General features: G+C 57.3%; 2 protein-coding genes across 2 annotated transcripts in view; both read left to right on the top strand.

The window, feature by feature from the left end:
* GSC2 (goosecoid homeobox 2) overlaps positions 1-1,878 on the top strand; it is a 3,213-nt gene extending 1,335 nt beyond the window's left edge. The window contains exons 3-4 of the mRNA XM_025858033.2: positions 124-377; positions 971-1,878. Coding sequence (XP_025713818.1) covers positions 124-377; positions 971-1,075 — 359 coding nt within the window. The 3' untranslated portion in view covers positions 1,076-1,878. The remainder of the gene's footprint in view (positions 1-123; positions 378-970) is intronic.
* Positions 1,879-4,573: 2,695 nt separating this feature from the next.
* Positions 4,574-13,739, top strand: ESS2 (ess-2 splicing factor homolog). Its single transcript, XM_025858004.2, has 10 exons — positions 4,574-4,742; positions 5,738-5,906; positions 5,997-6,098; positions 8,363-8,532; positions 8,645-8,762; positions 9,039-9,172; positions 10,000-10,102; positions 10,641-10,750; positions 12,735-12,850; positions 13,318-13,739. The coding sequence occupies exons 1-10, from the start codon at positions 4,608-4,610 to the stop codon at positions 13,595-13,597; spliced, it is 1,437 nt and encodes a 478-aa protein (XP_025713789.1). The 5' UTR covers positions 4,574-4,607; the 3' UTR covers positions 13,598-13,739.
* Positions 13,740-13,851: the final 112 nt, after the last annotated feature.

Raw genomic sequence — 13,851 nt, 5'->3', positions numbered from 1 at the left:
CGGAGCCGGCCGCCGGGCTGGGTGAGTGGGAGCGGGGCGCGGGCGCGGGAGTCCTCCGGGCGCGGCGCGGTCTGGGCGGAGCTCGGCCCCCGCCCCGCGCCTCACCGCGCCCTCGCCCCGCAGGCGCGCGGCTGCAGTGGCCGCTGAGGCTGGGCCCCGCGGCGCCCTTGCCCTTGGCCGCGGCCAGCGGAGGTTCGGGGGCGCTGCCGGGAGCGGGCGGCCCCGGCCCGCAGCGGCGCACACGGCGCCACCGCACCATCTTCAGCGAGGAGCAGCTGCAGGCGCTGGAGGCGCTCTTCGTGCAGAACCAGTACCCCGACGTGGGCACGCGCGAGCGCCTGGCCGGCCGCATCCGCCTGCGCGAGGAGCGCGTGGAGGTGGGTGCCCGCCCGCCGGACCGCCGAGGGCCCGAGCGGGCTGGCTTCCTTCCTCCTTCTTTTCTTAAAAAGACGGCCCTGGCGCGATGGGAGGAGGCGCCAGAGGCCCGGGGACCGCTGTGGGGCGCAGGGCCGGTTCCGGGGGGGGGGGCGGGGACAAGGCACGTGCGGGGAAAGTGTCCCTGGAACTGGAGGGGAGGTAAGGCTAGTTGTCCTTTGGTTTAAACTTTTTTATTTTCCCTGATTAATGAGGCGCGCGTTCATGTGCCAGAATTTGGGAAGCTCGGAAAGGGCATGAAGTTGCAGAAGGGGCGTCCGGGGCACCGCCGGGCGGAGGTGGGGGGTGGGAAGGCGTGCAGAGAGATGGCTAGTCCGGGTGGGAAGGGGGTTCTCGTCCCCGCGGCCCGAGCCGCAGCCCCTACCTGCAGTGGTTAAGAGATGGTGGGTGCCGCTGCCGCTGGCCGGCCCCGCAGCCCTCCTCTGCCCACATCCCCATCGGGAAGCTCCCCGCCTGGTCCACCTATGGGGGTCGGGGTGGGTGGGGGGGACGCGGGGCCTGGGGCTGGGCCTGAGTGGTCCCTCCTGCTCCTCAGGTCTGGTTCAAGAACCGCCGGGCCAAGTGGCGACACCAGAAGCGCACGTCAGCGACCTCGAGGCTCCTCCCCGGAGCCAAGAAGGCCCCAAAGGAGAGCTGTTGATGGCTCTGGTAGCTACTCCTGGACTTGGCCGCGTCTTTGGGGGCCCACTCAGAGAGAGGACAGATCTACCCGAAGTCGAGCTGAGAGGGGACACTAGCCTCTTCCCGTCTGTCTGCAGGACTTCCTGCGTCCTGGAGCTAGTGCTCAAGGCGGGAGCCCGCCGCTGAAGTGTGTGTACCCCCCCAACACCCCCTCCCCGGCCCCATCACCTGCCCCGTGAAAGGAGGGAACACTGAGCATCTCCATGTGCTGGCCTCTCCAATGACTAAGGGTCGGGAAGATTCCCTGGGGGCTGGTGGGGCTGGGAGCAGGGCACAGAGCAGGTCAGCTTCCTCAATTCCCCACCAACTCCAGGACAGGAACCACCCCTTGTCAGGCGGGCCCAGAATCTTCTTCTCCCTCCTGGGGTATGCTGGCGCCCCTCCACTCCTCAGCAGGCACATACTTCCCTTGCCCGGGCCCCAGGAGGTTTCTCTGCATCCTGAGCTTGTCAGCCTGCGAGCCCTGCACTGGGCCTTGGCGTTCAGAGCTATAGCATAAGAACGTTGGGTGAGGTCATCTCCAGAAGCCCCTGCCCCGCTCCTTAATTCTGTGAGCCTTTTCTGGATCCTGGGAAATAAACAAGCAACTGCAAACAGCACAAAAGCAGTCCAGAGTTCCAAGTTCTCTATGGCCCCCACCCAGGGAGTGGGGGCCGTCTTGCCTCGGGGAGCACAGCCCAGTGAGTCCTCAGTCCCTGTGTTCCCCAGCACAGCAGACTACCCCACGGATGATGGCCTAGCACCCTGGGGGTCTGCACCGGCCTCGAGGTACTGCTCATGGGTGGGGGGATTCCATGCTGTGTGTCTGCCTCCCTCTCTGCCGTCTTGTTGGGGTAAGAGGAAGTTTCACCGGGGAGGATGCACCCCCCCCCCCAGGCCACTGCTTTGGAAGATGTGTGTTTTCCGCTCCATCATCCTGGCCCCAGGGTGAAGGACGGTGTGGAAACAAGGCTTTGATTCCCCCAGTAGACCGTATGGTGGGCTCAAGGCATCTAACACCATCATCTGGCTTGGAGACCATGTTCTGCCTCCTCATGGGTCCTGGAGGAGATGGGCTGGGGGTATCTGAAAGGAGACACAGTCCATTCATTAAAGGCGTAGAAGGCAGGGCTACCGCCTCCACGACTCCAAGGCTGCCTAGTTCAGATAACACGGAGCAGGCACGATGTCCCTGCGGCGCTGCTCTCACACCACTGGGTGCCTCCAGGACAGCAACACCCCCCCCTCCACCCCTCAGGATGCACACTCTGGTTGTCACAAAGCTCTTTGCCCTGGGGTGCCTGGGTGGCTCGGTCGGTTAAGCGTCTGCTTTCGGCTCAGGTCATGATCCCAGGGTCCTGGGATCGAGCCCCACGTCGGACTCCTTGCTCAGCAGGGAGCCTGCTTCTCCCTCTGCCTGCGGCTCCCCCTGCTCGTGCTCACTCTCTCTGTCAAATAAATAAATGAATAAATGAAATCTTAAAAAAAAAAAAGAAAAACTTTTTGCCCTGACTCCTGGCCTTATCCTTGGATACCGCACAGTCTGCGCGCAGAGCTACCCTGCAGGCTGGGATGCCCTCATCTCGCTGGGCTCTGGGACCCTAGCTGCCCGGTGGCTCTCTGTCATTGTATTGGGCAGCCATGATCAGAGCTCCACCCTCAAGGGACCAGTGGGCATACTGTCCTCCTTTCTCTCCTTTCTCTCCAGCTGCTCTTTGGCAGGCTCACCCCCTACAAGCTGCCCATTAACATAGCTGTCCTGCAGGCTGGGCCCCAGGCATGCTCCTCTCCTCTCCATTCTCTCCTTGCTTGATCACTTCCACCTTCAGGCCCCAATTCCTATTTCTCTGCCACATTTACATCTCCAGCCTGGACCTCTTCCTGAGTTAGATATTGATGTCCAACTGTCCCCTTGACTACTCCACCTGGAAGCCCACAGCATCTCAAAATCACCTCGTCGGCAGCAACTTATCCCCTGTGCAAACCAGGTGCATGAGCCAGAGGACTGGCAATTACCCCCCCCCCCCCTCCCCCACCCACCATACTCAGGCCAGCAGCAAATCAAATTTTTTTGTGTGTTATTTAAATTCAAGTTAGTTCACATATAGCAAATCAATTTTGCCTCCAAAAACAATCCCAGAAGCTATCTTCTGCCCAGGTTCAACTGTAGCAACCTGATGAAAATGCTGTCATCCCTCACCTTGACCACTGCAGCTGCCTCCAGTCTTGTCCACCTGCAGCCACTCTGGTTCCTCTAATTCCTTCCCCATAAAAGGCAGAGTGCAAGTGTGAACCTACCTCTTCCCTGTCTACAGTGCTCTAAGGGCTTCCCGTTGTTCCAAAAGACAAAACTCACTGTGACGCATGAGGCCCCACACAGCCGGCCCCTGCCCCTCTGGCGTCTTCAACCTCACCGCTCCTTGAACTCTATATATCCAAAGGTCTTCTCCCTCCTGCTGCGAGACCTTTGCACCTGCTCTTTCCCTCCACCTGATCAGTGTCCATTCTCTGGGTCTGCAAGCACTTCCTGACCCCAGGGAAACTTCCCCTGACTGCCCCCTAGTACAAACTCTTTCTTTGCACTTGTTCACTGCAGGTTTATGCTTGTTTGTGGGATGATCTGACTAGCTTCTGTCTTCCCCATCTGTCAGCTCCACAGGGCAGGAACCATCATCATGGAGTTCCCCACTGAGTGAAGGAATGACTGCCTATTATACTAAATTGTTCTGGGGCAGAACTCGTTTGACATAATTCACAACCTCCTTTAGGGAAGAAATGATCATTCCTGAAAAATGGTTGGACAATTTTCTGGTCTATTTCAATGCGACTGAGCCCTCTTCTGTGGAGTTCAGGGACCGAATTTTTTTTTTTTTAATCAAACCATTTTATTGAGGGGCTTCGGGGAAGGTCGAAGGGGAGGAGGACAGGGGGGGAGATCCGACGTCCTCGGCCCGGCCGTAATCTTTCCGGCCTCACAGTCGTCGAAAGGGACCGAATAATTTTTAACCAGACATTTCTTCACTGGACCGCGTATTTTTTTTCTTTTGTTAGGTAACTATCAAGAAGAAATTGTCTTAGGGCTCTTTTCTTGCAGAAAAGTTTGAATGAAAATATTGAAACCGCTTATATAGCCAAAATGTGTTTTTGTTAGTAATACAGAAGCACACGCAATGATTTGCGAGAAACTGGAATCCCAAGACCTTTCAATTTCGCAGTTCTAAAAATTTTCACGATTAGCGTGACCGACACGCCCCTTAGTCTCTCCCACCACAGCGCCCCCTGGTGCCAGTAGTCCAGATTCGCAGGACCAGAGCGGGGCGGAGCGAAGACTACAACTCCCATAAGGGCCAGGGCTTTTGGTGACGTCACTACGGGGGCGCGGGCTGGCCTCGAAACGCACAGCTCTCCCATTGGTGGACTGTTGCAAGCGCCTGCGCATTTGGCACAGTCCCGCTCCCCCGACTCCCGGCGCTGTTACGTACCTGCGCCGCCCGAGCGGTTCTGGGATAGCGATGGAGACGCCCGGAGCATCAACCCGGGCCCTGTTGCTTCCTGCCGCGTCCGGGCCCCGGAGGAAGCGCGCGGCAGGGGAGGCCCGGGCTGCGACGAGCAAGCAACGGGTCCTGGACGAAGAAGAGTACATCGAGGTAAGACCTCGATGCGACGCTAGCGAATTCTGGGTCCCTTCTCCACCTTGCGCTCTTCTCGGGTCTCTCCTCTCGGGTCGTGGCAGGCTCGTAGCGTCGCGGAGGTGGAGCATCCCGAGGCTGTGCTCTTGGGGTGTGGACAGTCGGGGAGCCAAACAAGTACTGTGCAGAGAGAGGTGTCCTTGATGGGGGAGGCAGCAGCAGTGCTGTTAGGGGAGAGAGGGGGCTGCTTTGTATGTCGGGGCGGGGCGCGTCAGGGAAACAAAGTATTTTATTAAAGCGTGAAGAGGCCTGTGGGAGGATGGTGGCAAAGAGGGCTTTCTAGAGAGTTGTAACAGCAAATGCAGAGGCTGGAGGTCTTGGAAATAGTCTGTGGTTGTGTCAGCACCGTTGAGTTAGTGTGCGTCAGAGGCTCCTTTCAAGCAGGTCTTAATACTACAGCAGACATGCCGGAAGAGGAGCTGGCAGGGAGATTGGAGAAAATCAATTTGGTTTTGGACTGGTAAAGTTTGGGAGGCCTCGGATAGAGAGGCAGCTGGCATTAGTGGATAGCTGGGTGCACAGGTGTGCAGCTTAGGAGCAAGGTCTGGCTGGAGGTACAGACTTGGGAATCTCAGCCAGTGCTGCTGGTGGGGGTGACAGGCTGAAGTCATCCAGGTAAAGGGTTCCAATTGGAAATAGGAGACCCTGGATAGCATGAAGGGGCAACACCCACCTTGGTCCAGCTGGTGTGGAGATGGAGCCAGCAAAGATGAGAGGGACCAGTTAGTGAGGGGAAGGAGAACACTTTCATGGAAACCAGGTGAGCGTTTAGTAATGTTAGATGTTGCAGCAAGATCACAGGGCGTGCTCATCCTCATTAGAAAGTGCAGCTAAGCTCAGGATCATTGGGTTGGACAGAGGTTGGGGGCATTGGCGAGGATCTTAGCATGTACATTGGTAGACTGAGAGCAGAGGCAGATGTGAACTCTGACTTTTATTCTGATTTCTGATAGGGCCTCCAGACAGTCATCCAGAGGGACTTCTTTCCTGATGTGGAGAAGCTGCAGGCTCAGAAGGAGTACCTGGAGGCTGAGGAGAATGGAGACCTGGAACGGATGCGTCAGATCGCCATCAAGTTTGGCTCTGCCTTGGGCAAGATGTCCCGAGAACCCCCACCACCCTGTAAGAGCGACAGTGGTGGACCGAGAGGGGAACTCCTGCTGAACCGATGCCTTAGGCTGGCTCTAATCCCCACCCCCTTCCTCATTTTAGATGTGACTCCAGCCACATTTGAAACCCCTGATGTGCACACAGGCACCGGAGTTGTGGGCAACAAGCCCCGGGGCCGGGGCCGAGGCCTGGAAGAGGGTGATGGTGAGTGAGCGGTTGGGTTTGCCTGCGAGTCTCATCCTGTGTGGCCCTGAGGGGCTGGCCCAGAGGCAGATCACATCTTGTCCCTGAGGGCTCTGTTTGCCTGAATGGCAACCCATGGGGTCAAAGAGCACCAGTCTGGGAGGCAGGCATGGGGCAGTTCTCCGAGCCTCCGGCCTCTGTGGAATGGGAATCTGGCCACCTCTCTCACTGGCCTGCTCACTGTGTGCCAGCCCCTGCCCAGTGGGCTTCATGGCCCTCGGAGGGCCCCTTTCCTGCTGTCATCTTAGAATGCTTTGGGGCCTCTGCACTTGTTTTTGCTGAGTTAGTCACTTCCCCTGGATAGCTGCACGGCTCATACCTTCTCTCCCCTCAGGCCTCTGCTCAGATGTTACCATTCAGGAAACCCTTTTCTGACCCCTTCTCACCACCCCCAGCATGCCTTCCCTGCTTGGCTTTGTTTTCTTGCTGTAGGACATGGCACTTGAAAAGGCATTTTGTTTTGTTTTGTTTTTTAAAGATTTTATTTATTTATTTGACAGAGAGAGCACAAACAGGGAGAGTGGCAGGCAGAGAGGGAGAAGCAGGCTTCCCACAGAGCAAGGGAAGCCCAATGTGGGACTCGATCCCAGGATCCCGGAATCATGACCTGAGCCAAAGGCAGTCACTTAACCAACTGAGCCACCCAGGCGCCCCAAAAGGCATTTCTCTATTTCTTGCCTCTTCTCACCATGAGAGCTTCTCTGTCTTGCTTCTGTGTGTATATTCTGCATCTAGGACAGTACACAGCATGTTGTGGGAGTAGAACAAACAAACAAGTTGCCCTCTTCCACACATGTATTGGGGTGTCACGACATGGTCCGGCTTTATGAGGGAATCTTTCTAGGAAAGAGCATTTTGAGCCTTGTTGGACGTAAGTGTACTACGTGCTATGGGACTTTCTCATGATCAGTGGTCGATCTCATCAGTAGAACATCAGTGCCCAGACAGACAAGATGCTTGTTGTTCCCTCCTGGGTCCTAGTCTGTAGCATGCTAACGCAAATGCCCTGTGTGCTCACACAGACAAGATATTTTCTGCTTCAAAATCCAGCTCATTGTGACATTACTGTAGTCCATCATGATGTGTCCTTGGAGCTTGATCAGTGGAGCTTGATCGCAGCTCCACTGTGATGTGGCAAATGAATCACAGGCAGTTTACAGATTCTTGTTATTTATTTATGTATCAAAATTTTACTTTATTTGAGAGAGCAAGCGCGTGTGTAAGTGGGGGGAGGGGCAGAGGGAGCAAGAGAGTCTCAAGCGGACTCTGTGCAGAGCGCAGAGCCCGACACGGGGCTCGATCTCACGACCTTGAGATCATGACCTGGGCCGAAATCAAGAGTCAGATGCTTAACTGACTGAGCCACCCAGGCGCCCCTCAGATTTTTTTTTTTTTTTTTTTAATATGCCTTGTTGGTAAATCTAGGAATCGTTTCAGTAACCTCAGTGGTAGGTACCATCAGAACAGGGTTTGAGTCCTTAGTCTTTCTGACTCTGGGTCTTGAACTTTTAGCCACTGTGCTTTGTGCAGTCTAGCACAAAGTAGGCAGTCAAGACTGTCAGTGGAATGGAAGACAAGGCTTTCCTCCTGGTGGCCCCGCTGAAGGGGGCCCCACTGTGCACAGTGCAATGGCACCTCTTCAGCGGGGGTACCCCCTTCTGTGGTGGTGGGTGCGACAGCTGGGGTTGTGGCCCAGTGCCTGTGTGGCCCCATCTGGAGCACTGGATCCTCCGGGTCCCTGCCCTCAGAGCCTGCTAGCAGCTTGGGAGGCTTAGGTGACAGCCTCCCACCTATGGCACAGGCTCCAGGAAGGGAAGAGCAGTCAGGGAAGGAAAGCCCAGGGATGGAGGGAGAGCTTGGGTAATTGGAGAAAGGTCCTACAGGACCGGCCCAGTTTTGGCAGGGCAAGGCGTACTATGACCATCTGTCTTTTCTTTGACCTCGGGATGCCCCTCTTCCTGTCTGAGTCAGACATACATTTCACTTGACATCTAGCAGGTGAGGAGAGCCCCTGAGTGCTCCCTGGGCAGTGGGGGGGTGGGGTGGGGGTGATTCTGCCCCCAGGTGGGGAGCTGTCTGGCAGTGTGGGCTGTCACCCACAGATGCACAACCAGGGTGAGGGTTCCAGCCCTGCTTATGGGGTAGCACGGTTCCTGGGACTGAGTGACCACAAAGTGCTCATGCTGCTTGTGGTTCTGTGTCACCCCACCTCTGCCCCTGAGCAGGAGAGGTTGGAGAGGAAGAAGAGAAGGCACCCCTGCCCAGCCTGGATGTTTTCCTGAGCCGGTACACAAGTGAGGACAACGCCTCCTTCCAGGAGATCATGGAGGTGGCCAAGGAGAAGAGCCGGGCACGCCACACGTGGCTTTACCAGGCCGAGGAGGAGTTTGAGAAGGTGTCCTTGGGTGCGGTGGCATGGGCATCCTCTGTCAGGGTGAGGGAGTCCTGGGGCCAGGGGCACAGTGCCTGGGGACCTCTCTGACCCTCACTTTCCCCCTGTGATGCAGAGGCAGAAAGATAATCTTGCGCTTCCGTCGGCAGAGCACCAGGCCATCGAGAGCAGCCAGGCGGGTGTGGAGACCTGGAAGTACAAAGCGAAAAATTCCCTCATGTACTACCCAGAGGGTGAGCAGGCGGGGCTGGTGGGCAGCATGGGGTGGGGCTGGGTGTTTGGATCTGGCCTTCAGGGTGTGTGTATCTGTGCTGCCTGGCATACTGGGCCCCGGAGGGGTTCTGCTCTGCCTCTGTCAGTGAGGGAGTGAGGCTGCCCCCCGCTTTGCCCGGCTTCATGCTTCTGTTCACCGGGGGATGACTTGGCCTCTCCCTCAAGCCTTGAGCATGGGGCAGTGGTGGGGCCTCCCCACCATCTGACACCGCTAACACCTCTTCTCGATCCACCAGGCGTCCCTGATGAAGAGCAGTTGTTTAAGAAGCCGAGGCAGGTGGTGCATAAGAATACTCGCTTCCTCAGGGATCCCTTCAGCCAGGCCCTGAGCAGGTCCCAGCTGCAGCAGGCTGCCGCCCTCAATGCCCAGGTGAGTGGCCGGGGCTGGCTGTGGGCAGCCACCACTCTTCTGATCTTGCTTTCTTTTCTTAAATTAGTACGTTCTTGGGTTTGGCGGAGCCTAGCAGTATGTGAGTATTTGCGGCTCCTGTATGGCAGGGTCCTGAGTCTTTTCTTGACCGGTATGGGCTTCCACTGGGGCACTGTCTTGGCCAGAGACGTTCTGTGGGTCAATTCAGTGCCAGCTTCCTAGGGGACAAGGACATGAGAGAAGAGAGACTGCTGGGAGCCAGCCCAGGCTGGCCAGACCCACACCCATTCGCCAGGCAGGGCTGGGGTAGGTGGAGTGGGTAGGCTGGGGTAGGGTGAGGCTTGGTGGGGCAGACAGCAGGGATGTCTGAGCCGGGGAGTCACGGTGCAGTGGCGACTCCAGTGGTCATGGGGTTGAAGTGGGAGAGGCAGGAGGTGGGGAGACTATTCCGGTGGCTTCTGCAGGTGCCTTGTGGGAAAGAGGTCAGAGCACATGTGCCAGTAGTCAGTGTGGCTTCCTGTTGGGGCCTAAGTCAGTAGCTGCTTTCAGCTACTGTGGGGTGTGGACTGAGGCCAAGGACCCCGGCGCTGCTCTGCATGGAAGGAGGGGGAGCTTCCCTTGCTCTGATGCCTGCTCTGACAGGTCCTTAAGGTCTTTGCAGGGGCCGGGGTCCTTCCGCTCTTTCTCCAGCCCTCGAGCTCTGGGTCTGGATTTGCCAGACCAAGGAGGGGAAGATTTGCCAGCATGTTCCTGTGCCTTTGCCCATCAGCTAGCTGTGGGGAGGAGGCTTGGGCCCCCCTGACACCAGTCTCTCTTGTTTGTTCTAGCACAAACAGGGCAAGGTAGGCCCTGATGGCAAGGAGCTGATACCCCAGGATTCCCCACGAGTGGGCGGATATGGATTTGTTGCAACTCCCTCTCCTGCCCCTGGTGAGATGTGAACCTGCTGGCAAGCGGGCCCCCTGATGGGACTGCCTGTGGGGAGGTGGGCTGCTCAGGTGGCTCTGGGCACTGTTGACACTTCGCCATGTCTGCCACATGCCTCGTGGGACTCGGGGACCCCATGTCCCACCTGTGCAATGTCAGGGCTCAATGGGGCTGTTTGGGTATTCTAAAAGCCCCCCCGTGTGTCCCCTCCTTTGGGGTGGGGTGCCATAGCAACCTCCAGGAGGGCCTGGTGACCATGTGCTAGGACGGGAGCCTAGCTGAGCCAGCCCAGCTTCTCTGGGGAGCCCCCTTCCCGGGCTAAGCCCCACAGCTGTCAGGGCCCAGGCCTGCTTTGGGCCTAAAGTAGCCTTAGTAGGAGGAGCTGGGGTTCCAGAGTCCCAGGGAAGGAGAGTGGGCCAGCTGCCAGCCTTCGTGTTAGCTGGGACATGCACGGTGGGAGCTGGCTTTCATAGGAGGGAGGGCCTGGCAGTGCCCCCACCTGCGTCCCCTGGCCTGAGGTGACTGAGCTCTCCATCTGCAGGTGTGAACGAGTCGCCACTGATGACCTGGGGGGAAGTTGAAAACACTCCCTTGAGAGTTGAAGGATCTGAAACCCCCTATGTGGACAGGACGCCAGGGCCAGCCTTCAAGGTGGGTCATGGTGAGGGGAGCTCACATGGGACCCTGAGTAGACACATGTCCTTCGGAGCACTTGTAGCTCGATGCACAGAGGATGGTCTAGCTGTCACTGGTCAAAGCAGAACCAACTGAAGGGCTAAGCCGTGCTCCAGGCTGCACACCTATGCATCACTGCGCTTCTGAAGAAGACCAGGGCACTGAGGACAGGTGTTGGGTGGAGGTAGGGACTCGGGTGTGGGGCCAGGGCACCAAAGCCATGGCCCTCTGAGCCTACAGGCTGGTGGGCCGGGAAGGGCCCTGGAACCCCAGTGTTCCGTGGGCTGTGGTTTGTGTCTTCAGAAGGATTGCGTGTTTGCAGAGGGAGGCCTCTGGTTACAGGAGAGCATGTGTTGGGAGGCAGCAGTTTTGTAGAAGTTGTCAGAGGGCGGGGTCATGAGGCCTGGAGCAGGTAGGGCAGGGAAGCTGGCTGCCAGGTGGTTTGTGGAGATGAGGTAGCCTAGGATGAGCCCAGAGAGGCTTTGAGAAGGCAAGGCACTGTGGTCTGCATGGTTTGTTGGGGAAACTGAGTGACTGGCATAGTTTGGAACAGGAAGGAAGAGAAGTCGCTGGAAGCTGAGAGCATGCAGTCCTGTTCTCGGGGTGCTGGGCCAGCACCCCCAACTTGGAGTGCTGGGAAATCATAGGAGGCAGAGGTCAGTGTTGTTGCAGAGAGCAAAGGGCGGGGGTAATGTCATCTGCTTGAAACCCCAAGGGGTCGGGCATGGAACCTGGGATTAATGTAGATCTGCTGCATGGGGAGCTAGGTTCGAGGTTGTCTTGAACCAGTTCCTCTAAACACTTGCAGCGTACAGTTTGAAATGCAACAGAAAAAGAGATCTTACTCACTGTAGCGGCAGAAATTTAGAACAACTAACAATACCTTAGCTTTTGTGAAGAAACCACAGGCTAGTGCTGCAGGCTCGCAGAAGGAAAATTGGAGGGTGTGGGCCACACCGTGGGGCCTCCCCGGTATAGTACCACTCTTGTTCTGGGAGGCAGTGCATGTCCACACAAAACACGTGCAGATGGTTTTGGCACCTTGGTTCTTAAATTTGTCTGGGACACGAGAATAACCAAGAAAAGCCGGAGAGAGGAGTGCCGGCAGGCGTCTGGGCATGCTGCAGGTATGGGGTTGCCAGAAGTCTGCCCCGATCCTGGGGCCTGCCAGGCAGCAGGGTAGAGCTTCTGAACAAAACCTCAGTCCAAATCTGAATTCAGGGTACGGGACGGATGACAGTTCAAATTGTGCTGCGCAATAGCGTATTTGGATATAAAGTGCCTGATACATATTGCAGAACAAATTCCTCAAATGGAAGCGTTAAGCGTAGAAAACAATTACGTGTAGACAACAAGAAGAAAATCATAGTCAATACTTAATCTGGCATTAAGGCAGGAAGGAGTAAAGCGAAGAGAGCCGGTCACAGAGGAAGCAGGGGGTGGATGATACTCTATGAAGCGGTGGACTTAAGTACAGCAAAGAAAACCCGTCATAAATAACACTGAAAGCAAGTAATTGAGAAGGCGTTTGTATGGCAGAGCTTAACGTAACTGGGGGGAAACTGTAAGGAAACAAACAAGCACTTGGTTAAAAAAGTACGACAAGGACCCATTTCGGGAAGTTCTGGAAAGAAACACGGAAAGTTGAAGGATGTTAAAGTCAGCAGACGGTTCACTCCGGTCATCAGAGGGAAGCAGATTCAAACAAGACTTCCTTCTTCCCTAGAACACCGTCGGGGGTTCCTAAGTCGGCAGTGCTGGCTTGCAGGGAACCGTGTTGGGCAGTGGGAGGCCCAGGCCCTTGGCGGGTGGGCAGTTCAGGCGAGCTGGCCGGGGGCTTTTAGGGAGGCGGCAGCGGATTGTGGGGATCACGGGGCGCCACGGGGAAGAGGCAGGTGCCCCAGCAGCAAGGGACTGCCTGGCTGGCTGGCAGGCCACGCACACACCTGCTGCCTTGTAGATCCTGGAGCCCGGCCGCAGGGAACGGCTGGGGCTGAAGATGGCCAACGAGGCTGCCGCCAAGAACCGAGCCAAGAAGCAGGAGGCCTTGAGGAGAGTGACGGAGAACCTGGCCAGGTGAGGAGTGCTTGACCTGCACAGGTGGGGGTCTCTCCCTGTTCCCGCTTGGCCCGGGGGTTCTGTGGTGGGTCCTGTGGCAGCTCCTCTGGTCCGGGCGTGGCCTGTATGAACCAGGATGCAGGGCCCCTCTCCGTCTTTTCCTTCTTCAACCACCTCCTCAGCACATCCCTAAGAGGCACCTTTGGGCCCCGTGTCCCGCTAAAAGCTCTTGTCAGCCCTATGGAAACAGGTGTGTCGTTCTCCGTGGAGAGAGTTGGGGTCCATCCCAGCTCCACATCCGAGTACAGCACCACCACTTGACCTTAAGTTTGGCTCTACAGCTGTGTGCCAGGCCATCGGGTGTCCTCAGCCCATAATGACCACACATCTCCCATGTATCTTTGTGGGGCCGTGGGAAGCCCCACTGCTGGCAGTGCCTGGTTGGGCCTAATGGTGCCTCTTTCACCCACCCCCTTCCACCCCAGCCTCACTCCCAAAGGCCTGAGCCCAGCCATGTCCCCAGCCCTGCAGCGCCTCGTGAGCAGGACGGCCAGCAAGTACACAGACCGGGCCCTGCGGGCCAGCTACACCCCATCTCCAGCACGCTCGACCCACCTCAAGACCCCAGCTGGTGGGCCTCAGACCCCCACGAGCACACCAGCTCCTGGCTCTGCGGCACGCACCCCCCTCAGCCAGGACCCAGCCTCCATCACGGACAATCTGCTGCAGCTCCCTGCCCGGCGCAAAGCCTCAGACTTCTTCTAGGGCCAGGCCTGGGCCGGGCCTGCGGAAGCTCTGTGGAGTCTGCAGGGCAACTGCCCATTTGGCAGAGGACTCCGGCCTTCTGGGGACCCAGGCCCAGGCCAGAAATGGTGACTGCCCGAGGAGCCACCGAAAAGAGGCCTGCTGGCACAAGACTTGCCCCCACGGCCCTCGGGGTGTATCCCAGGGCCTCGTTGATACTGTTTTCTATAGAACCCCTGCCTGTTTCTATCTAGCCGTCATTAAAGAGCACGTAA

Source organism: Callorhinus ursinus, unplaced genomic scaffold (genome assembly GCF_003265705.2).
Source record: "Callorhinus ursinus isolate GAN/ISIS: 27379988/994484 unplaced genomic scaffold, GSC_fseal_2.0 scaffold115, whole genome shotgun sequence".
Taxonomy (NCBI): domain Eukaryota; kingdom Metazoa; phylum Chordata; class Mammalia; order Carnivora; family Otariidae; genus Callorhinus; species Callorhinus ursinus.
The sequence above is the reverse complement of the archived record's forward strand: the minus strand, read 5'-3'. Positions and strand labels throughout refer to the sequence as shown.